The following is a 23249-nucleotide window of genomic DNA, read 5'->3' as shown; positions in this document are numbered from 1 at the left end:
CTTTCATTTAAGCTGATGAAGGTGTGGAAGCCCAGTCAATTGGGCATCGAAAACCTGTCCTAAGAATCAATATGTTGCCACTACATTGAGTGGATCACCATCAAGATAAAGTTATGGTTCCGGATGAAATGTACGATGCTGACAGAAGTGCATGACACATGACTTCGCGGCTGAAAACTGGAAGCCATGGACTACAGCCCCTGACTGCGCCTCATGGATGTCTCCCTGTAGGCACCGCTCAGCAACATCAGTACTGGAGGAGCAGTACGAAATGCAAAAGTCGTCTGGATACAGAGAAGGTGATACGGACAGCCCCACAGCTGCTGCTAGACCATTAATGGCCACTAAAAATAGAGAGGCATTCTGGGAGGCACCAACTTGGACATGCCAAGTACGGAGTGACAGGAAATTTTGAATAAAAATCGGGAGCGGGACCCGGAGACCCCACTCATATGATGAAGCAAGGATATGATATCATCAGGTTGTGTCATAAGCTTTTCTTAAATCAAAAAAGATGGCAACCAACTGTTGGCATCTGGACAAGGCTGTTTGGATGGCAAACTCGAAGGACACTAGATTATCAGCAGTAAAGTGTCCCTGGCAGAAACCGCCCTGGCATGGAGCCAGCAGGCGCCATGACTCCAGGAGCCAACACAACTGATGACTCACCATACATTTTAGCAGCTTACAAAGAATGCTGTTGAGGCTGATGGACTGATAGCTATTCAAATCAAGTGGGTTTTTACCAGGTTTAAGCACCAGAACAGTGGTGCTCTCCCACCATTGAAACAGGAATACACCATTGCACCATATGCTGTTCAAGATACCGAGGATATGTCGCTGGTAGTCCGACGAGAAATGTTGAATCATCTGAGTGTGGATCCAATCTGGCTCAGGAGCTGTGTTGGGGCAATGTGCAAAGGGCACTGAGGAACTCCCACTCAGTAACTAGAGCGTTATATAGTTCACTGTGGTGTGCAGTGAATGAGAGGGGTTTCCCTTCCATCCACCGTTTGGGGGTGAAAAGGCTGGGCCTGGGAGGGGTTGGGGGTGGAGGGGTAATTCTCCAACGCAGAGGCTTGAGCACAGTACTCAGCAATGTGCTTGGCAAATGCGTTTGCGTTGGTAGATAACACGCCATTGGTGTTAATGCCAGGGACACCTGTCGGTGTCTGGTCACCAAAAACACATTTGATCTTCGTCCAGACATGTGAAGGCAATATATGGTACCCAATGGTCGAGACATAACTCTCCCAACACTCCTGTTCTGTCTTTTTATGAGCTGGTGAACATGGGCACAGAGCCATTTAAAAGCTATTAGGTGCCTCAGGAAAGGGTGCCGCTTATGTCGCTGTAGAGCCCGCCTATGCTCTTTAACGGCATCAGCTATTGCCGGCCAGGGGCACCCTAAGGAACAAAGGATCGCATTTTCTGCTGGAGAAATGATCATTCTGGTGAATCACTCAACCACCACATCAGTGTTACTGTGTGGGGGAGATTCAACAATGATGGCAGAGGTGAAAGCCTCCCAGTCTGCCTCGTTTAAAGCCCATCTGTGTAGGTGTCCAGGAATGATGCTGGGGGAGTGACAGGAAGATGGGGAAGTCGTCACTACCATACAAGTCATCGTGGGCTCTCCAGTGGATAAATGGGAGAAATCCTGGGCTGCAAAGAGATACATCAATGGCTGAGTAAGTACCATGAGCCACACATAAATGTGTGGGGGCCTCAGTACTTAAAAGGCACAGGTCGAGTTGAGACAGTAAATTTTCGCCACCCCCACCTCGGCTAGTAAGCTTGATGCCACCCCACAAGGTGTTATGGGCATTAAAAATCTCCCAAAAGTAAAAAAGGTTTAGGGTGTTGACGAATCAGTGCAGCCAATATGTTCAGGGGTATGGTACCATTGGAGGAAGATATACATTGCAGATAATTATTTCCTGTGTTGTTCTAATCCTGACAGCAACAGCTTCGAGATTTGCTACTTAGCAAGTGAAGGACATAGACGCGAACACCACCTGACACTCTATTATATTTGCTACGTTTTTTGTAATATCCCCTATAGCCACGAAGGGCAGGGGTCCACATTGTCAGGAACCAGGCTTCGTGGAGGTAAATGCAGAAAGCAGGTGTAAGGCTTAACAGTTGTCTTAGTTCGGCCAGGTGGTGGAAGAAACTGTCGCAATTCCACTGGAGGATGTTGTCGTCGTGAGGCTGGGAAGGCACGAAGCGATCAAGGAAGCAGGGTCACCTGCTGCCACCGATTGAGTACCTGTGCATTCTATATCCACTGTGTCTGGGGGTCCGGTGAGATCTAGATCCTCTGCAAACACCAGAATCTCCACCTCATCCTCAGATGCAGAGCTTGTAGGTAGCAGTGGTGCGGGTGCCACTGCAATGTATTTGTTGTTGGGATCTTCTATTTAGATTTCTCTCACTGCTCCTTGGGTTTCTCCAGCTGGGAGGGCTTCGCTGATTCAGTCTCAGGGACTGAGGAGGACCTTGAAGCCCTGCGACCAGCTGCCTGTGGGTGCTTCCGCCACTGGAGGGTGGCCTCTTTCCCACTGACATCCCCGATGGCCCGATGGTTGGGGAGGCATTGCTCCCGAAGCAGGTGGTGTGGGAGCAATGGGGATAGAAGTGCACCACCCCTCCCCTCCCCCCCCCCCCCCACCACCACCATTAAGGGGGTAGGGGTAGGTGTAGGTTTGCAGCCCTGTGGGCCAACTATAAATGGTGGAACTGATGGGGCTGGAACCATTGTTGTAGCTGCGGAACAAGAGGATGTCATGCGCACAAGATGTGGCCTTTCAAAATTTCCTCTTAGCCTCAGTGTAGGTCAGTTGATCCAGGGTCTTGTATTCCATTATTTTTCTTTCTTTCTGTTGAATCCTGTAGTCCAGCGAGCAAGGGGAATGTTGCTCACTACAGCTGACACAGATGGGAGACGGGGCACATTGAGTACTGGGATGTGATGGACAACCACAATTGCAACATATAATGCTGGAAGTACATATGCCTGAGCTTCTAGCACTTAAAGCACAGCATTGGGGGAGGGATATATGGCTTTACATTACAGCAGTATACCATCACCAGGTAATGTATCACCCTCAAAGGCCAATATGAAGGCACCCAGTGGGCATATGATTATCCTTCAAACCTCTATAGACACGCCAGATGAAATTAACATATCTTCGCTCCAAGCTGGCGCACAGGTAGTTATCTGACTGCAAAAGAATGTCCCTCTGAAATATAATAGCTGTCTTCACTCTAGGCTGGCGCGCAGTTAGTCATCTTACTGCAAAAGAAGGTCCCTGTGAAATATAATACCCTGGACCATATTTAAGCTCTTATGGGCCGTGATGGAAACAGAAACATCCCCCAGCTTGTCACAAGTGAGTAATGCCCGTGACTGGGCAGAGGGTGCTGTTTTTATCAAGACTGACCCAGATCGCATTTTGGACAATCGCTCCATCTCCCCAGACTTATCCTCTAAATACTCCACAAAAAACTGAGGCTTCATCAACATAAAGGATTCCCCATCAGGTCTTGTACATATGAGGTACTGGGGCGAATAAGGTTCGCTTCCACCTTTAGCCTGGCATTCCTCCCATAGCATAGCCAGGATGGGGAACAATTTGGGATCATACTTCTTTGCATTAAATTGAGACCTCAGAATGCTTAGAGGCTGCTGGTGTTTGACCACCAGCAAGAGATGACATTGTTTGCTTCATGGCATGTCTACATCTACATCTACATTTATACTCCGCAAGCCACCCAACGGTGTGTGGCGGAGCGCACTTTACGTGCCACTGTCATTACCTCCCTTTCCTGTTCCAGTCGCGTATGGTTCGCGGGAAGAACGACTGTCTGAAAGCCTCCGTGCGCGCTCTAATCTCTCTAATTTTACATTCGTGATCTCCTCGGGAGGTATAAGTAGGGGGAAGCAATATATTCGATACCTCATCCAGAAACGCACCCTCTCGAAACCTGGCGAGCAAGCTACACTGCGATGCAGAGCGCCTCTCTTGCAGAGTCTGCCACTTGAGTTTATTAAACATCTCCGTAACGCTATCACGGTTACCAAATAACCCTGTGACGAAACGCGCCGCTCCTCTTTGGATCTTCTCTATCTCCTCCGTCAGACCGATCTGGTACGGATCCCACACTGATGAGCAATACTCAAGTATAGGTCGAACGAGTGTTTTGTAAGCCACCTCCTTTGTTGATGGACTACATTTTCTAAGAACTCTCCCAATGAATCTCAACCTGGTACCCGCCTTACCAACAATTAATTTTATATGATCATTCCACTTCAAATCGTTCCGCACGCATACTCCTAGATATGCCACCCACTCCGATCAGGGGCTCTCCCTACGGGTGCCATCCAACCTCAGCAAAGGCCACCTGGCAGGATGGCCACTGCTGGGAGTCCTGATGCCCCAGGTAGATGTGCAACTACTTCTTAGCATACATGGGGAGTTAATGCCACAGGCATCAGCAGAGCAATCCCTGTGCAGTCATGGGGCTACAATCATAGGGTACATGGCGGCCCCACCACAACGGACTGGCTACTGTGCTGGATATGAGGTGGCTACTGTGCTGGATATGAGGTGCAAAGAAGTCCATGATCATCACCATCATAGAAAACACTGCACAGTGGATGGAGGAAATTGCACCCAGGAAGGATTCTTTGCCGAACAGCTGGAGAATGAGTGGAACTGCAAATCCAAGACGATAAAGTATGCTAAAGATCTCAGTGCACAATGTATATGATGCACCATGTAAGACGCCCTTCCCCAAGTGGCTCGCTCTTCGGAAAAATTTTGGACAATGGAGGTCAAACCCTACAGGGGACCATCACAGACGGCCGAAACATTTGAGACACCTTTTGGTCACCTGTTACGACAGGCAGGAATACCTCAGGCCTATTCTAATCCCCGGACCTGCAGGGGACAACATTTTCAGAAATTTTGTCAGTTGTTTTTGAGTTTATAGAGTTCTTACAAGCCACGTGGCCACAGAGTAATCTGTAGATCTTTTTATTCCCTCTTACCATGTAACTGCTAATCCCTCTCTGCCATTTCCTCTTCCTTCTTACAGATTTCATTTACCTCACCAAACAATATAATGCTGAGATACATAAACACATTTTGAATTTTATGTTAATGTATGATGCTTTATATTCATATACACAACATTATGTGTAACATGCAGCCTATTTTAAAACCAAGACAGAAAATTAAAAGAAAACAGCAGGTAGACAAATAAATAAATGTGGACACCAGTTTAAAGAATTTGATACAAAAAGGAAACAAAAAATAAAATATGCCTTTTTTTTCAGTCTCCATGAACCACACACAATTACCTCAGCTCATAACTGGGATGAGCTTTCTCTGGCATAGTATTCCTATATTTTTCCAATCCTAAGTCCTTATCCCCTCCATACATCTAAGTAAAAGTTTCATCTCATTCTGGGTGCAATGCCAGGAGAATGCAGTACTGTGTATGTGCTCACATCTAATTTCTGGCTCATGTGCTTATCCACTGCAAAATGTCTCAGCTGTATGGATGTGGTTGCCTCTCTTTATTCCTTTGGTCAAACAACTCTTTTATATGCAGGTTTGAGTAATTTGTCACTTCTTATTTTGACTGTTTTTCCTAACAGTACAAACACTTTACCCTACCTCTTCCTTCTTAGATCTGCATAAGAGTAAATTTTCCGTAAAGGCTCAAAGCTTTGTTACTTCATTAATATTTTTTGCATTTTTATCAGCATAACACATACATAATTACTTAAGCAAGTATCTGTACCGAGTTTTCTGTCAATTCCATTAATAAATTTTTCCAGCATGCACCTGGGTGAAACAGCAAGTTTTCATCTAGTGGAGAGCTACTAGCCAAGAAAATATTATGAAATTCTACTGCATGTTAAATGGGCGACTAATTTTTCTTGATTGATCTGGTGGATAAAATCTTCATGGTTATGTTGTTATCTTAGCTTTCTATGGTTTCCAACGCAATCATTGGTGTGACATGAACATGTTTCTAATATACAGCTTTCATTTAGATATGTGTCAAAGTACGTATCCGATACACACAGCAATTTAGTTGGCATCTTCTTCATGTTTACCGTATTTATTCGAATCTAAGCCGCACTTTTTTTCCGGTTTTTCTAATCCAAAAAGCCGCCTGTGGCTTAGAATCGAGTGCAAAGCAAGTGGAAGTTCTGAAAAATGTTGGTAGGTGCCGCCACAACTAACTTCTGCCGTCGAATATATGTAGCACTACACAGGCATGCTTTGTAGGCACAAAGACAAATACTGGCGCCAAAACCTCCGCGTCAGTAAATAAATTTTTCAAAAAAAGGTGGAAGACGAGCTTTTTCCTCCGCCCCGAGTTTCGACCACTGCATTTTCATACATTATCCAACGAAGTAAATACAAATTCCGTATTGTTCATCTTCAAATGTAGCAGAATTTCAATGTACTACGAAAATCCGACATGCAAGACTGTTTGGGATGTTTGTCAATATGGCCAACTCTACTTTCTGAATTTTTTCCTACCTGTGAGAAGAGATGGTTGCTAATAGGAACCTGATGAAATGTGAATCACATGCAGTATTCTCTTCACCATAAGAATAATACGAATATCAACATTTTGCCATGTATTCTTTCGTGTTTGCTGCTCTCTCATTTAAATCCTGTCTGCCTAATAAACTACGAAACTAGAGTTTATATATGTATCGTGTCATGTTTATATTCGCATTATTCTTATTCCTAATAGTGATACAGTTAGAAATGAAGCACGGCAACTGACTAGATTTTTAATTCTAAGATGACTAATTTCTGTGCAGAATTTGATGTACTAAAGAAGCGGCCGCAAAGATTTTCAAACGGAGAAACATTTTCGCCTAACTCTCGTTCAGAACATGTTCTATCATAGGCAGTCTATTATTTGGTTCTTGTTGATCATTATCAAAGAAAGCAGCAGTGTAAGTAACAACAAATAGCAGTCTCTTGCCATTGTTTCGCTAATGAGACGATTACTCTCTCTTTTTTTTGAATTGTAAGCGGCGGTAGCGCCCACAAAAGCAAGCCATGCTGCGAGCAGCGACAGGCCGTAAACACGCACTATCAGTATGCGACAAACAATACGTGACACAGTACAGTAATGCATTTTCAGCTTTGAGTGACGTGAACACCTATAACAAAGAAAACAGCACTTATCAGATCAAAGCAAAATAAGCAATCGATTCAAACGGACGGAGCGCCTGACGCATAGCAATGGCTACCCGGTAAAGCTTAACTGCTAAGCTTACGACTCGAACCAAACTACTGTAGCTCTATCGTCATTCATTCGACCTAAATTGTGTCTCATATTACAATGGACCAACTTTGTTTCGATTTGAAGGTGCAGCCTAAAACTTTACTCTCCCCTTGAATTTCGAGTCTCAAATTTCTGGTGCGGCTTAGATTCGGGAAATTTTTTTTCCTTATTTCGAGTCTCATTTTTCAGGTGCGGCTTAGATTCGAGTAAATACGGTAGTTAGCACAACTATGAAGGGGAAGTTTCTCTCTCTCTCTCTCTCTCTCTCTCTCTCTCTCTCTCTCTCTCTCTCCCCCCCCCCCCCCCCCTCCGTCTTTCTCTCTCCTACTTTCTACCACCACAGAAAGAAATGTTGAAAAAACTGTCTGTTTTGTAGCAAGTAACATACACAAACCGCAAACTGTCTTATATGACACTATTCGATGACTTTGGATCTCTTTTTCCCTACACACCAGCACTCCTTGTCATGGCCTATTCCAGTACAGAAATAAAAAACATGGAGGTGCACTCGTCCATTATCTCCACTGCAGAGCAACGTAATGAAAGATTAACAGAAGTTTTCCCTATCAAGTCTGAAACAATTCCTTCTGGATACAAACTTCATCAGTAAACTTCTACAATGCATGACATTATACAAATTCTGTGCTGTTAAACAAAATACCACAGTACAATGCCACTGTTAATGTTTGAGAAAAGGCAGGATGTTCAGTCCTGATAATACAGGGTGTCCCACTCAAACCTCCCTGATTTCAAAGACACAGGAAAAAAAAAAAAAAAAAAAAAATCCACACACACACACACACACACACACAGTAGATACGACAATGAAAAATGCACCACATCATAAAGAATCTCAAAGAATTTATATTCCCGTGTCAGAAGAGCCAAGCATCGTCGCCAGAGTGCAGTATGGTCGAATGGCGTGAAAAAGGCAACTCCACAGCAGCACACACAAGCAGTAGTGTGGTTTGCACAAACATAATTGCCGATTACTGTGCAAAGAAATTATCGTTGTGTGTATGAATGTGATCCACTTGATGTGAAAGTGAAAACAATTAAGGAATGGTGTAGGAAGTTTCTGGCAACAGGAAGTGTTCTGAAACATTCGAAACATTCAACAATCCTGTCGTGCATTAGCCCGCACCAGATGTTTAGTTTAGGGCTATCACGAACATGTTCAGTAACAATGTGCGGATTTTGCGAACCCCAAATCCAAACATTATGCATATTAACCCTTCCTGATAGATGAAAGGTTGCCTCATCTGAGAATAAACATCTTTCCAGGAATCTGGCATCCATATCAATACGCTGCAGCATATTCGCAGCAAATTGTTGTCAGCATGTTTTGTCGTTCAGCTTCAGATGTTGCAGAATTTGCACTTCGTAAGCACACATATGGAGACACTGGTGGACTATACAAAGCAATGTTGATCGAGGAACATCAAGTTGCCTAGATGCTTGACAAATTGACTTACATGGGCTTCTGAGAAATGTTTGTCTGATGCCCTCCACCATCTCTTCTGAAACTCCATAACGTGCGCCACCAGAATGTTTCAGAACACTTTCTGTTGCCAGAAATTTCCTATACCATTCCTTAATTGTTTTCACATCAGCTGGATCACATTCATACACACTATGATAATTTCTTTGAACAGCAATTGGCAATTTTGTTTCTGCAAACCACACTACTGCTTGCTCACGCTGCTATGGAGTCGCTATTTTCACTTCATGCGACCATACTGCACTCTGGCGACGATACTTGGCACTTCTGATATGGGAATATAAATTCTTTGAGATGCTCTATGATGTGATGCATTTTTCATTGGCATATTCACTGTGGCTTTTTTCCTGGGTCTTTGAAATCAGGGAGGTTGAGCAGAACACACTCTATTATTATGGTGTCTCTATCTCAAGATTTATAACACACTGAAGCCAAAATACACTGTCTCATTTGCTTTCTATAAAAGCAGATACTGAAGCAATTGCTGAATGGTAGATTTTATAAGAGTTTCCCCCATTCCCCCCTTGCTCAGTGGGAAGGCCAGCAGAGATGGAAAAAAGTGCACGGCAAAAGACCAGACCAGAAAAATTACAGACTAAAATTCTTAATCTTGATTTTCTGCAGAATCCTTTAGCATACTATAAATTAGAATATAATAAATTTCCTTGAAAGGGAAAAGCTTCTATCCACACATCAACAAGTACTTAGAAAGCATCGGTCCCACAAAACACAGCTTACTCTTTTCTCAAGCGATATCCTATGAACCATGAATGGAGGACAACAGGCAGATTCCATATTCCTATATTTCCAAAATGTATTTAACACAGTGACACTCTGCTGAATGTTAACAAAGGTCCAAATATCTGGAACAGGTTCTCAAATATGTGAGGCCTCAAAGAATTTTTCAATAATAGAACTCAGTACATTGTCCTGGAGAGCACATGTTAAATGGAGATAAAGGTATTTTCAGGAGTGCCACAGGGACAGACAAACATAATTGATCCAACTGATGGGGTGAGCAGTCCTCTGCAAGTATTTTTCACTGATGCTGTAGTGTTTAGGGAAGTGTAGTCTTAGAGTCACTTTAGGAGGATACAGGATGACTTGGATAGAATTTCTGTTTTGTGTGATGAGTGACAGCTTGCCCTAAATGTGAAAAAAATGTAAGGTAATGAAGATGAGTCGGAAAAACAATCCTGTAATGCTCGAATTCAGTATTAGTGCTGTGTTTCTTGACACAATCACATCAATTAAACATACAGACATATTGCTTAAAGTGAGTGTCCACATGAAAGTCAGTTGCAGAGAAAGCAAATGGTGGACTTTTTGAAGAATTCAAGGAAAATTTAGTGAATCTGTACAGAACACTTGCACAAACCATTCTTGGGCACTGCTTGAGTGTTCGGGATCACCACCAGGTCCAATTAAAGGAAGATATCGAAGCACTTCAGAAGCATGCTGCTAGATTTGTTACTGACAGGTTCAATGAACACGCAAGTTTAACAGAATGATCTGTGGACTCCAGTGGGAATCCCTGAAGGGAAGAAGATATTATTTTCTTGAAACACTACTGAGTAAATCTAGAGAACTGGCACTTGTGTCAGAGTGTCTGAAGACAAGATAAGAGAAATTAGAGCACGTATGGAAGCATAATAACATGGCTAAGCCATGTCTCCGCAGTATCCTTTCTTTCAGGAGTGCTAGTTCTGCAAGGTTCGCAGGAGAGCTTCTGTAAAGTTTGGAAGGTAGGAGACGAGATACTGGCAGAAGTAAAGCTGTGAGTACCGGGCGTGAGTCATGCTTTGGTAGCTCAGATGGTAGAGCACTTGCCCGCGAAAGGCAAAGGTCCCGAGTTTGAGTCTCGGTCGGGCACACAGTTTTAATCTGCCAGGAAGTTTCATATCAGCGCACATTCCGCTGCAGAGTGAAAATCTCATTCTGATAATGACATGTTTTTCCTCACTCCATTCGCAAATGGAACAGGAAAGAGAATGGCTAACAGTGGTGCAGGCTACCCTCTATCATGCACTGTATGGCGGCTTTCAGAGCATTATGTAGATGTAGGAAACAAAAATTGTAACACATCCTTCCCCTAGCACATTTTCAGGTGAGCCTAATGACATCAACTGCTGTAAAGCTGATGGTGTAAGAACACTGCAGATATTTCAGATAATGGTGCGCAAGGTCATCATGTTTATTTACAAAATCTAATGAACTCTTTGGATGCACTGTTAAAGCAACCATTGTAAAATACCACTCATTTTTAGTTGTTCGAAGAGTATTCTCAGCTTAGAAAAAGGTATGTGTATAATTCTGAGTGTTAAAAGTAAAAATGTGTTATAATATAAAGCAATGTGTAAACATTTCATTACAATCCCTTCACTTCAAAGATGTAAATTATTAAAAGAAATTCATGGTCATTGAGAATAATTACAGAAATAACATTTTATAATCAAATCAGGTCTTATCTGGGACAGCAATTATATGAAGCTGGAAATAAATGTTTATATTAATTATAACAAATGAAGAACATGCCGCCTTACCCATTTTGTCCAAAGATTTAACTTCACTGTGATAACACTCAAAGAATTATATCTCTAATTGGCCATGTGCCACCAGATAGGACGAGCAAAAGTATCAGTTCTTTCACAAGAACATATATAGCTTTTTGATTATAAACTTTTCTCTATGCTTGAGATGCCTGTACATGCATCACAATCTTGTGAGGTGCATAATCTTTAAATATGCACAAAGGAGAAGTGTGGGAACTACATGGCTCTTTATACATAAAAGCAAGCTACTAGATCACTTTTTTCTTTAATATTACTCTACTATACCACATCACATTGCTTAATGACTGACATTCATTCCAAGGACTCCAAAAGAGTGGACAGGCTCCTTCAGTGCCTTGTTGTTATATATACAAGTGTCATATACCTGGCCTGTATTTCTGTTTCGGGCCAGTCTGTAGTGCTCCAACATCGGGAGGTGACTGGAAAAACACACTGGCAATAGAAGCCTGATGTTTTCTAAAAACGTCCAGCACATTCTCAATGTTGAAGTCTGTGACCAGATCAGAGCTCATGACAATGATGTCTGACTGCAACAAGAAAATGAGAACAGATTAAAAATGAAGAAGCTTAGTTGTATCTGGATATGAATAAAAATAACAATTCTTTTATTTTTCATGGAATATTTTCTTTTATTATACTTAAGTAGTTGAATTTCTGCTGTAATTAAAGTGCCCAGAACAAATAGTCACTCACAGGGTTTTTACACCAAGAAATTAAACACATTAAACTTTTCTCAAAGCAGCTGACAAACAAAAAATAATGTATACTAATTTATGTATTCATGGATATCGACAATATTACAGATGATGCTCTCAAAGTCATGGTAGAAAGACATACCTACAAGCAATTTACTGCAGAGCACAGAATTTATTTTTCCATTTTTCATTATATCTTCCAAAATGCTTTGTTATCAGCACTTCTTTCCATGTGCAGTTCTTCACAGGATGAGATGGGTTTTCAAAATTGTACTCTCACCCCCTTCTGCCCAGTTTTGTTACCAAAATTTTAAGTACGTGGCAAGGCAAGAACAAAAATAAAGTCATATAAAATACGAGAGGAATGAAAATGTGGCAGACACAGATGACACAATAGGAAGGAAAAAGATCAGTGTGCAATGCTCCATCAATGAAAAGGTCAATACAGATGGAGAACAAGTTCAGATTGTTAGACAAGGATACTGAAGGAAATTGACAGGGTCATTTTCAAAGGAACGATCCCAACAACTGCCTTCCTTGATTTACAGAACGACAGAAATCATAAAATTTGATGGGGATTTTAATGCTGCTCATTACACATGCAAGTCTTATTCCTTAAATACTGTGCTACCTCACTTAATATGTGGACAGGGTCCAATAGAGAACAGGGCCATAAGTGCAGCATTACTTTGGGATGTGTTGATGGGTCAGTTCCTTCCTGCACCATTGTTGTGAACTGGACAAGAAAATGGGGTGGGGTGAAGGGAAGCAAAGCTACGACATAGATGAAACAATCTTTGAAACAGTTTTAGCATGTTCCACTGAGCTGTGCACCCTGCTTTGTAAACGGGTGCTAGACAGTGGACAGTGTCATTGGTACAGTGTGATAACAACATTTAAACCATGTGACCAGTTTTGATAATCATTTGTGTGTAAATCATGAAATTCTGCTAGACAAGCTCAAGTATTGTGGCATGAGTGGGACAGTGCACAAATGGTTTAATTCGTACCTAACTGGAAGAGTGCAGAAAGTTGAAATAAGTAGTTCTCGTAACATGCAAAGATCAGCACATTCCTCAAACTGGGGAACTATCAAGAATGGGGTTCCACAAGGGTCAGTCTTGGGTCCTTTGTTGTTCTTATTGTATATTAATGACTTGCCATTCTATATTCATGAAGAGGCAAAGTTAGTTCTCTTCGCTGATGATACAAGTATAGTAATCACACCTGAGAAACAAGAATTAACTGATGAAATTGTCAATACTGTCTTTCAGAAAATTACTAAGTGGTTCCTTGTAAACGGACTCTCACTGAATTTTGATAAGACACAGTACATACAGTTCCGTACAGTGAATGGTATGACGCCATTAATAAATATAGACCTTAATCAGAAGCATATAGCTAAGGTAGAATATTCCAAATTTTTAGGTATGTCCATTGATGAGAGATTAAATTGGAAGAAACACATCGATGATCTGCTGAAACGTTTGAGTTCAGCTACTTATGCAATAAGGGTCATTGCAAATTTTGGTGATAAACATCTAAGTAAATTAGCTTACTACGCCTATTTTCACTCACTGCTTTCATATGGCATCATATTTTGGGGTAATTCATCACTGAGGAATAAAGTATTTATTGCACAAAAGCGTGTAATCAGAATAATAGCTGGAGTCCACCCAAGATCATCCTGCAGACATTTATTTAAGGATCTAGGGATATTCACAGTAGCTTCTCAGTATATATACTCTCTTATGAAATTTGTTATTAACAACCAAACCCAATTCAAAAGTAATAGCAGTGTGCATAACTACAATACTAGGAGAAGGGACGATCTTCACTATTCAAGATTAAATCTAACTTTGGCACAGAAAGGGGTGAATTATACTGGCACTAAAGTCTTTGGTCACTTACCAAATAGTATCAAAAGTCTGACAGATAACCAACAAGTATTTAAGAAGAAATTAAAAGAATTTCTGAATGACAACTCCTTCTACTCCATAGAGGAATTTTTAGATATAAATTAAGAAAAAAAAAGAAAAAAAAGCAAAAAAAAATAAAATAAAAAATAAAGAAAAACAAAAAAACACAAAAAAATAAAGTTGTTATATTAACTTAAGTATGTTGTTAAATTAACCTAATTATGTCATGTATTGGAAAATTCGACTCGTTCCACATCATTACGAAATATTGTATTCATGATCCATGGAACTAGTATTAATCTAATCTAATCATGCTCACTTACAAAGATGCACAGTGGCTGCAATCATATACAACCGCTCACTTGACGGAAGGTCTGGTCCTAAAGACTGGAAGGTAGCACAGGTCACACCAATATTCAAGAACGGAAATAGGAGTACCCCACTGAATTACAGACCCATATCACTGACCTCAATTTGCAGTAGGATTTGGGAGCGCATACTGTACTCGAACATTATGAATACCCAACACGGACTCAGAAAATATCGTTGTTGTGCAACACAACTAGCTCTTTATTCCCATGAAGTAATGAGTGCTGTCGACAAGGGATCTCAGATCGATTTCATATTACTAGATTTCCAGAAGACATTTGATACCGTTTCTCACAAACGACTATTAATCAAATTGTGTGCATTTGGAGTATCGTATCAGTTGTGTGATTTGATTCGTGATTTCCTCTCAGAGAGGTCACAGTTCATAGTGATAGATGGCAAATCATCGAGTAGAAAAGAAGTGATATCTGGCATTCTGCAAGGTAGTGTCATAGGCACTCTGCTGTTTCTGATTTAAGTAAATGATCTAGGTGATAATATGAGCAGCCCCCTTAGATTGTTTACAGATGACGCTGTAATTTATCATCTAGCAAAATCATCAGACGATCAATTCCAATTACAAAATGATCTAGAGAGAATTTCTGTATGGTGCGAAAAGTCGCAATTGGCACTAAACAAAGAAAAGCGCGAGGTCATCCACATAGGTACTGAAAGAAATCTGATAAATTTTTGGTATACGATAAATCCCATAAATCCAAAGGCTGTCAATTTGACTAAATAACTTGGAATTACAATTACGAGCAACTTAAACTGGAAAGACCATGTAGATAATATTGTGGGGGAAGGTGAAACAAAGACTGTGCTTTGTTGGCACAACAGTTACAAGATGCGACAAACCCACTAAAGAGACAGCCTACATTACACTTGTCTGTCTTCTGTTGGAAATTCGGTAGAGAATCCTAAGAAATTCTGGTCATATGTAAAGTACACAAGCAGCAAGACACAGCCAATACCTTCACTGCGCAGTGCCGATAGTACTGTTACCGACGACTGTGCCACTAAAGCAGAATTATTGAATGCAGTTTTCCAAAATTCCTTCACCAGGGAAGACGAATGGAATATTCCAGAATTTGAAACACGAACAGCTGCTAGCATGCGTTTCTTAGAAGTAGATACCTTAGGGGTTGCGAAGCAACTCAAATCGCTTGATACGGGCAAGTCTTCAGGTCCAGAATGTATACTGATTAGGTTCCTTTCAGATTACGCTGATACAATAGCTCCCTACTTAGCAATCATATATAACCGCTCGCTCACCGATAGATCTGTACCTACAGATTGGAAAACTGCGCAGGTCGCACCAGTGTTTAAGAAGGGTAGTAGGAGTAATCCATAGAACTACAGACCTATATCATTGACGTCGGTTTGCAGTAGGGTTTTGGAGCATATACTGTATTCAAACATTATGAATCACCTCGAAGGGAACGATCTATTGATACGTAATCAGCATGGTTTCAGAAAACATCGTTCTTGTGCAAAGCAGCTAGCTCTTTATTTGCACGAAGCAATGGCCGCTATCGACAGGGGGTCTCAAGTTGATTCCGTATTTCTAGATTTCCGGTAAGCTTTTGACACCGTTCCTCACAAGCGACTTCTAATCAAGCAGAGGGCTTATGGGGTATCGTCTCAGTTGTGCGACTGGATTCGTGATTTCCTGTCAGGAAGGTCGCATTTCGTAGTAATAGATGGCAAATCATTGAGTAAAACTGAAGTGATATCAGGTGTTCCCCAGGGAAGCGTCCTGGGACCTCTGCTGTTCCTGATCTATATAAATGACCTGGGTGACAATCTGAGCAGTTCTCTTAGGTTGTTCGCAGATGATGCTGTAATTTACCGTCTAGTAAGGTCATCCGAAGACCAGTATCAGTTGCAAAGCGATTTAGAAAAGATTGCTGTATGGTGTGGCAGGTGGCAGTTGACACTAAATAACGAAAAGTGTGAGGTGATCCACATGAGTTCCAAAAGAAATCCGTTGGAATTCGATTACTCGATAAATAGTACAATTCTCAAGGCTGTCAATTCAACTAAGTACCTGGGTGTTAAAATTACGAACAACTTCAGTTGGAAAGACCACATAGATAATATTGTGGGGAAGGCGAGCCAAAGGTTGCGTTTCATTGGCAGGACACTTAGAAGATGCAACAAGTCCACTAAAGAGACAGCTTACACTACACTCGTTCGTCCTCTGTTACAATATTGCTCCACAGTGTGGGATCCTTACCAGGTGAGATTGACGGAGGACATCGAAAGAGTGCAAAAAAGGGGAGCTCGTTTTGTATTATCACATAATAGGGGAGAGAGTGTGGCAGATATGATACACGAGTTGGGATGGAAGTCATTAAAGCAAAGACGTTTTTCATCGCGGCGAGATCTATTTACGAAATTTCAGTCACCAACTTTCTCTTCCGAATGCAAAAATATTTTGTTGAGCCCAACCTACATAAGTAGGAATGATCATCAAAATAAAATAAGATAAATCAGAGCTCGAACAGAAAGGTTTAGGTGTTCGTTTTTCCTGCGCGCTGTTCGGGAGTGGAATGGTAGAGAGATAGTATGATTGTGGTTCGATGAACCCTCTGCCAAGCACTTAAATGTGAATTGCAGAGTAGTCATGTAGATGTAGATGTAGGATTGATGGAGTACATCAAAAAAGTGCAAAGAAGAGCAGCTCGTTTCATGTTATCATGCAATAGGGGTGAGAGTGTCACTGATATGATACTCAAGTTGGGCTGGCAGTCATTGAAACAAAGGCAATTTTCATTGTGGTGATATCTGTTTACAAAATTTCAATCACCAACTTTCCCTTCCGAATGCGAAAATATTTTGTTGACACCCACCTACTTAGGGAGAAATGATCATCAAAATAAAATGAGAGAAATCAGAGCTCGAACAGAAAGATTTAGGTGTTCCTTTTTCCAACGCGCCATACAAGAGTGGAATGGTGGAGAAGTAGTGTGAAATGGTTCAATGAACCCTCTGCCAGGCACATAAGTGTGAATTACAGAGTAACCATGTAGATGTAGATGCATAGCAGTTGATAAATGAGATGCATTTTTTCACAAGTTGCCTTCCCTCTGGACAAGCATGGCAAATGACAGGACTGGTGTAATGGTGGTAACTGGGTTACTAAGACAAGTGTTCAAATTGGATCTTTTATGCGTTCCCTACTTTCCTATCACAAATGGCTTTATTTTCTTTTCCATCTTCATCTCTACATTGTTGGCATTTTCCTTTTTGCTGTCACAAGGTTTGTGATCATGCCTGGTCATTCTTTCTCAAGAAACATTACATTGGCATAATTACATATACAGATCAGCCAAATAAAACTACTTGTGTAATGGCATGTTGATTGACATTTTGGAAAGCAATACAGCAGAGAATCTGCCTGGCATGGCTTCAACCAATCCTTGGTAGGTTTCCTGCGGTATGTGATACCAGATGTTAACACTCAGGTCACACAATTGGCATTCTGGTGTGTTCCACTGGGTTTAGACCATGCAGATTTGGCAAGCAAAGACATCAACTTCAGTTCACAAGAATGGTCCTCAAATCATTGTAGCATGGTTCTGGTATTGCAGCATGAACAGTTATCCTGCAAGAAGATGCCGCCACAGCACAATACTGCTCCCACTGGCCTGAATGTGAAGCACAATGCATGTTTTGAGCAGCCATTCGCTAGGATGAGGGCGTATCTTGATATGACCTTAATGTGTCATGTGACTGCAACACCACCCTGTGGCATTCAATCTCATGGTGGGCAGTGATGATAACATTTTGGTTGATCAATATATGTTTGATACGCCACAACTGCAATGAGCAAAAATAATGCAGTTCCTGGCTGGAAAAAAAAGGATGATTACAATTTAATAACCTGCCAATGATGAGATCATTAGAGATGGAGCACTAGTTCAGATTGGGGAATGGTGGGGATGGAAATCAGCTGGGATCATGCTGACATTTGCATTAAGCGATTTTGGGAAAGTACGGAAAATTCGTATGGTTGGATGGGGATCTGAAGTGCTACCCTGGAAAGTCAAATGTCTCATCACTGTGCCACCAGCTTCATGGCACTGAAACTGGAGAAACAGAATTATAGCAAATGTTAATTTTTACTTTACTGCTATGTGGCTTACCTTCACCTTCTCACTAACATGTCGCAAAGATTCAGCAGTGCCCCAGTCTTCATTAGCTGGTATTCCCACCCAATCAAGGTGGATCTTCAAACCGCACTGATCTACTGCTGTCTGAACTTCCTGGCGCACAGTTTCTAGTACCACAATAATAACCTCTGAAAAATTCCCACAGATCAGCTACAATACAATGTTAAGTCAAGAATGAAAAATAAATAACAATGATATTGAACATTGGCAGAACCTACCACTTCACCAAAACTCTACATAACCACTTATTAGGACATTAAATGTGCAGTGAACATTTGTGTTTCATAATGTTTTATACATATGAAGTATGTAGATGGGTGTTGTTTTACGGTTCATACCAATCTTCAGGTGAGAGAAATGATGAGGAATCTGACTTTTGTTAAAACCCCTCTTATCATCAGCTCCATTTCTATGTCCACTTCCAGTCATTTTATATATAGCCGACCAATAAACAACTCTCCACTCTGACAGCTATGACTCCTTTCACATCAAACACTTCCTTTCCTAAGCATATGCACCAAGGCAAACACAACTGCTCCTCCACCAAGCCACTTAGCATCTACACCATCTACATTTGCCATGTTTTCTTTTCATAAAGCTGGCCCACACATCTTGTCTATATCCAGATCTCCAGGGCAGCAACCTCATCTCATTCTCTCTAGTTCCACTTTCAAAAAAGGCAGAAGCACCATCCCCCACTGGTCACACAGAACCACCCAGACCTTAAACGTCTCAATATATTACTCTGCTGTGACAATGAATTATAATGCCCTGAAATAAGATCCTCTCTCTTCGATATTCTCCCCACACCATTCACTGTAGCCTTCTGTTGCCTTCCTATCCTCTATATCATTCTCTTCAAACCATATGAAATTCCCAGTCTATTATCCCTACCCCTAGGTTCTCAATTTTGCAATTTTTTCCAGTGCGTAACCCGCCTCATGGACCCACCCACAAACACTTACTTCAGTCCGACCATTGGTAAATACTACAATATAAAAAGTATAGCAAACTGTGAAACTACTCACATTGTTTGACAATTAAAATGTGCTCACTGCACAGTAATTTACAAGAATGACCACCTACAAACTGATTAAGCATATGAATGGACATAGAAATATGTTGGTTTTATAGACACCCAGTACCCAATTAATTCTATGCAGTATGACACAAAACACCTCTATGCCTCCTATACTGCATGGACTGTTTGGATGCTTCCTCCCAATACTAGTTTCCCTCAACTCCAATGATGGAAACGAGCTTTCCAACATATCCTCACAGCCTACTTCACTCCTGGAGTTAAACCTCCGTCAATATGCAGTCCTCTCATTCCTTTTGTTATTATTACTATTTTATATTTATTTAATCAGTTGTTTTTGTAATTCCTGTCTTATCTACTTTCCCCCCTGTGACAGTATTTATTTCTCTTCCTCTATCCATCTTTATTCTTCAATTTTCTATCATCTCCAGACTGAAGCTGGTACAGTGCTTACCAATACACAATCTTTGACTCTTATGTCGCCTCGTGTTCACAACAGTTGTGACTCTTTTCTTGGGGCCTTCGTGACCTGGCCCTCCTTTTTAACATTCCCCAACCTTTCCCTGTTACCTCATTGAGAAAAAAAAAACTAATCGTTCCAAAAGCAGTAACAATTTTTTCTTTACTATTAATTTTGCCTTTCAAAGGTAATTTCCAAGACTTGTTTGATGAGCATGAAATAATGCATCTGCTGCATGTTTACTAATTTTAATCAACTGTGGTCTGCAGCTTAAAAAAAGTAACACTGTCTGCATGGTGTACATATTACGTGAAAGACGATTAGCTTCACCTTGGTGAACCAAAGTAAAATGTGTCTGCTGCAACTAATGATTAATGATAACATATGGATAACTGATGTTGATTTTTCCTCAACCTCATGGTTATTTGACAGTGTGCATGCAACGTGAAAGTATGAAAACATACATTACCTTTGAAACCAGCTTTCTCTAGCATGCGCAGTGGGTAATATATCATAGGTCGATTGCCAATTGGTAAAAGGCATTTAGGTTTGCTGGCTGTGAGCTCAGTCATCCGAGAACCTTTGCCCCCAGCAAGCAAGACTACTTGAAATTCTTGAGGTATCATGTTGTTCTAGTTTCCTGAGAAGATATAATAAAATAATTCAATCTTTTCATGAAAAAAAGGGTCTCCCGACACTGCAACATATTGAGATTGCCGGAAATTACATAATGCTACTACAAACACTAAAATTTTAAGCATACTTGCTACTGCAGCGACTATTTCATTAAGGTTTTGTTACTCAATATATATTATCTTTTCACCAAATCATTTCTTTAAATGAGAGAAGCATTGAATTAATTACATAGAATATAGGCTAAGTAGCTCTGGTGATCCACCAGAGTATTGTTTACATGTATAACTGGTGGGTTAACAGAGACATTTTGTGAGAAAGGAGAGGAGCAACAAAGGCTAGAGAGATGGGTGAGTGTGTTGGCTAAAGACAGTACACAAAGAGGGAGGGAAATCAAAATGGGCAGGAGGTGACAGGACACAGGAGATGGAAACTGTTGGGTAGACAGCATGCAGACAGTAGGTTACTGTAGGTTGAGGCTGGGACAATTTCAGAAGCAGTTCAGAAAAGCTGATGGTGGAGGGGGATAATCCAGATTGATTGGGTAGTGAAGCAGCCATTGAAATAAAGCATGTTACGTTCAGCTGCGTGTTGTGGCACAGTATGATCTACTTTGCTCTTGTCCACAATTTGACAGTGGCTGTCCATTCTGGTGGACAGCTGGTTGGTGATCATACCAATATAGAAAATTGTGTAATGACTACTGCAGATCTAGTATATGACATGGCTGCTTTCACAGATGGCCTGGCCTCTGTTGGGGTAGAACCAACCTGTGAGAGAACTGGAATAGCAAGTGTCGGTTGGGTGGATTTGACAAAGCACCTGGATCTTCCACAGGGATATGATCCCTGTGGCAAGTGCTCGGGACTGAGAGTGGCATAGGGATGGACTAGGATGTTTAGGACATTGTAGTAGGGGCAGGAAGGATCTTGGTAGGCTGCCCCTACTTTCAGGGCATGGTGGTAGGTAATCAAAGCCATGATGATACGACAAATATGAATGAATAAGGAAATACTGGAACAACAAACACATAATAGAATATCTACATTTATATCTCTGCTCTATCAGTAATATTCTTTGCAGCTAAACAACAGCTTGCATACTCTAAAAAAGAATTATCTTATGTGTGAACTCATTCAATGCACAAACATTGTCTATGTAGCAGAAGAAATCAGCTGGACATATACAAGCTACACCGGCATAGAACAATGTCAGCCTCAAAGCAAAGAGGTGATGAGTTAAAGTATTAACTCTTTCTACTTTTAGTGAAAGAAAATTAGAGCACAGATACAATGTGCATGTGAACTGCTCATTACTATGAAAGTACGACCACTTAGATATGCGATACAGCACACTGGATATATGCCACAAATTTTTTTAAATATATTAACATGAAACTATGTACAAAATATAATAACTTGTGAGAAATTTGCCAAATTAATTCTGAGAATACACAGTCTTAATAAAAAGAATTGTGAAGAATTACACGTGTATTTGTACTCTGAAATCTTTTCGTAAATTTTAATTGTGTATGATTTCCAAAGATATTTAATCGTAATCTTCCCACCAGCTGCACGTTATTGTACGGATTAAACAATGAATAGATGCTCATGAAAATCAAAAACCCCAATAAAATCGAAACAACACAATCTCGCGAGAACTCACAGCGTAAATTCAACCACAGTGTGAAGAAAACTGTGATTTTTTTCCTCAGAAGACGAACCCTAGATTTAACGTAAACATCAACATATGCTACTGCTCTTCTGCTACATACGAATATAAACAAACCGGCACAAACAATCGATATTTTGTTCCATAATCGATTATCAGACCCTTTTGTCATTTGACACGCCTGTAGTTGATGCTGGCGCCATTCAACTTCATTTTTTTTATCGTACCTCGTTCATTCAGTCTAAAATTTTTAAAATTTTCTATAGATCATATCTTGAAGGTGAACGTTCAAGCGTTTGTGACAGTTAAGATACATATTAACATAAGAAGCAGGAAATATCATAGACTATTTGAATAACTGCGTACTTTAACAGACGGAAAGGTTAAAGTTACGAAAATACTTCGGGCTATTATGCTATGGTCTTTTGCGATCTGCTATGTAACACAATGTTACAGCCGTATCTACGGAAGATATCTTCAGGAGAGGAGCGGTTTTGATGCCTGTGCGGAGCACTAGGTGATTCAAATCAAATCAAACTGTTATTATCACATAACATGGCTCCTACAATAAAAGATCATGAAACAGGCGACTTGCAAATCCTAAAACTTAATACAGACTAATAAACTTGATCTAAGGCTACAAGAAAAAAAAACGGCTCTGAGCACTATGGGGCTTAACAGTTGAGGTCATCAGTCTAAGGCTACACAATATATATGTTGTTGCCTCTTCAGATAAGTAGGTATTATTTTACATTGTTATCATTTAAAAAAGAATCCATGATTACAGTACTACTACTTTTTTTAAAGATAATGCCATGTTACATACTCTTCAATTCAAGAAATTTTCTACACTATAATGGCAATTATTTTTCAAACATTTTT

General features: G+C 40.8%; 1 protein-coding gene across 3 annotated transcripts in view; it reads right to left on the bottom strand.

Moving 5' to 3' along the window:
- LOC126418466 (translation initiation factor eIF-2B subunit gamma) overlaps positions 1–22852 on the bottom strand; it is a 56655-nt gene extending 33803 nt beyond the window's left edge. The window contains exons 1-4 of one of the 3 annotated variants that reach the window (XM_050085236.1): positions 22834–22852; positions 20533–20703; positions 18538–18692; positions 11768–11930 (exon numbers count right to left, since the gene is read on the bottom strand). In XM_050085236.1, coding sequence (XP_049941193.1) covers positions 11768–11930; positions 18538–18692; positions 20533–20689 — 475 coding nt within the window. In that variant the 5' untranslated portion in view covers positions 20690–20703; positions 22834–22852. Of the gene's footprint in view, positions 1–11767; positions 11931–18537; positions 18693–20532; positions 20704–22263; positions 22517–22833 lie in introns of those variants that run through there. The other 2 variants (XM_050085234.1, XM_050085235.1) reach the window with 2 other exon arrangements.
- Between the last annotated feature and the right edge of the window lie 397 nt (positions 22853–23249).

Source organism: Schistocerca serialis, chromosome 9 (assembly GCF_023864345.2).
Source record: "Schistocerca serialis cubense isolate TAMUIC-IGC-003099 chromosome 9, iqSchSeri2.2, whole genome shotgun sequence".
NCBI lineage: Eukaryota > Metazoa > Arthropoda > Insecta > Orthoptera > Acrididae > Schistocerca > Schistocerca serialis.
Note: the sequence above shows the minus strand (reverse complement) of the source record. Positions and strands in the feature narration are given on the sequence as shown.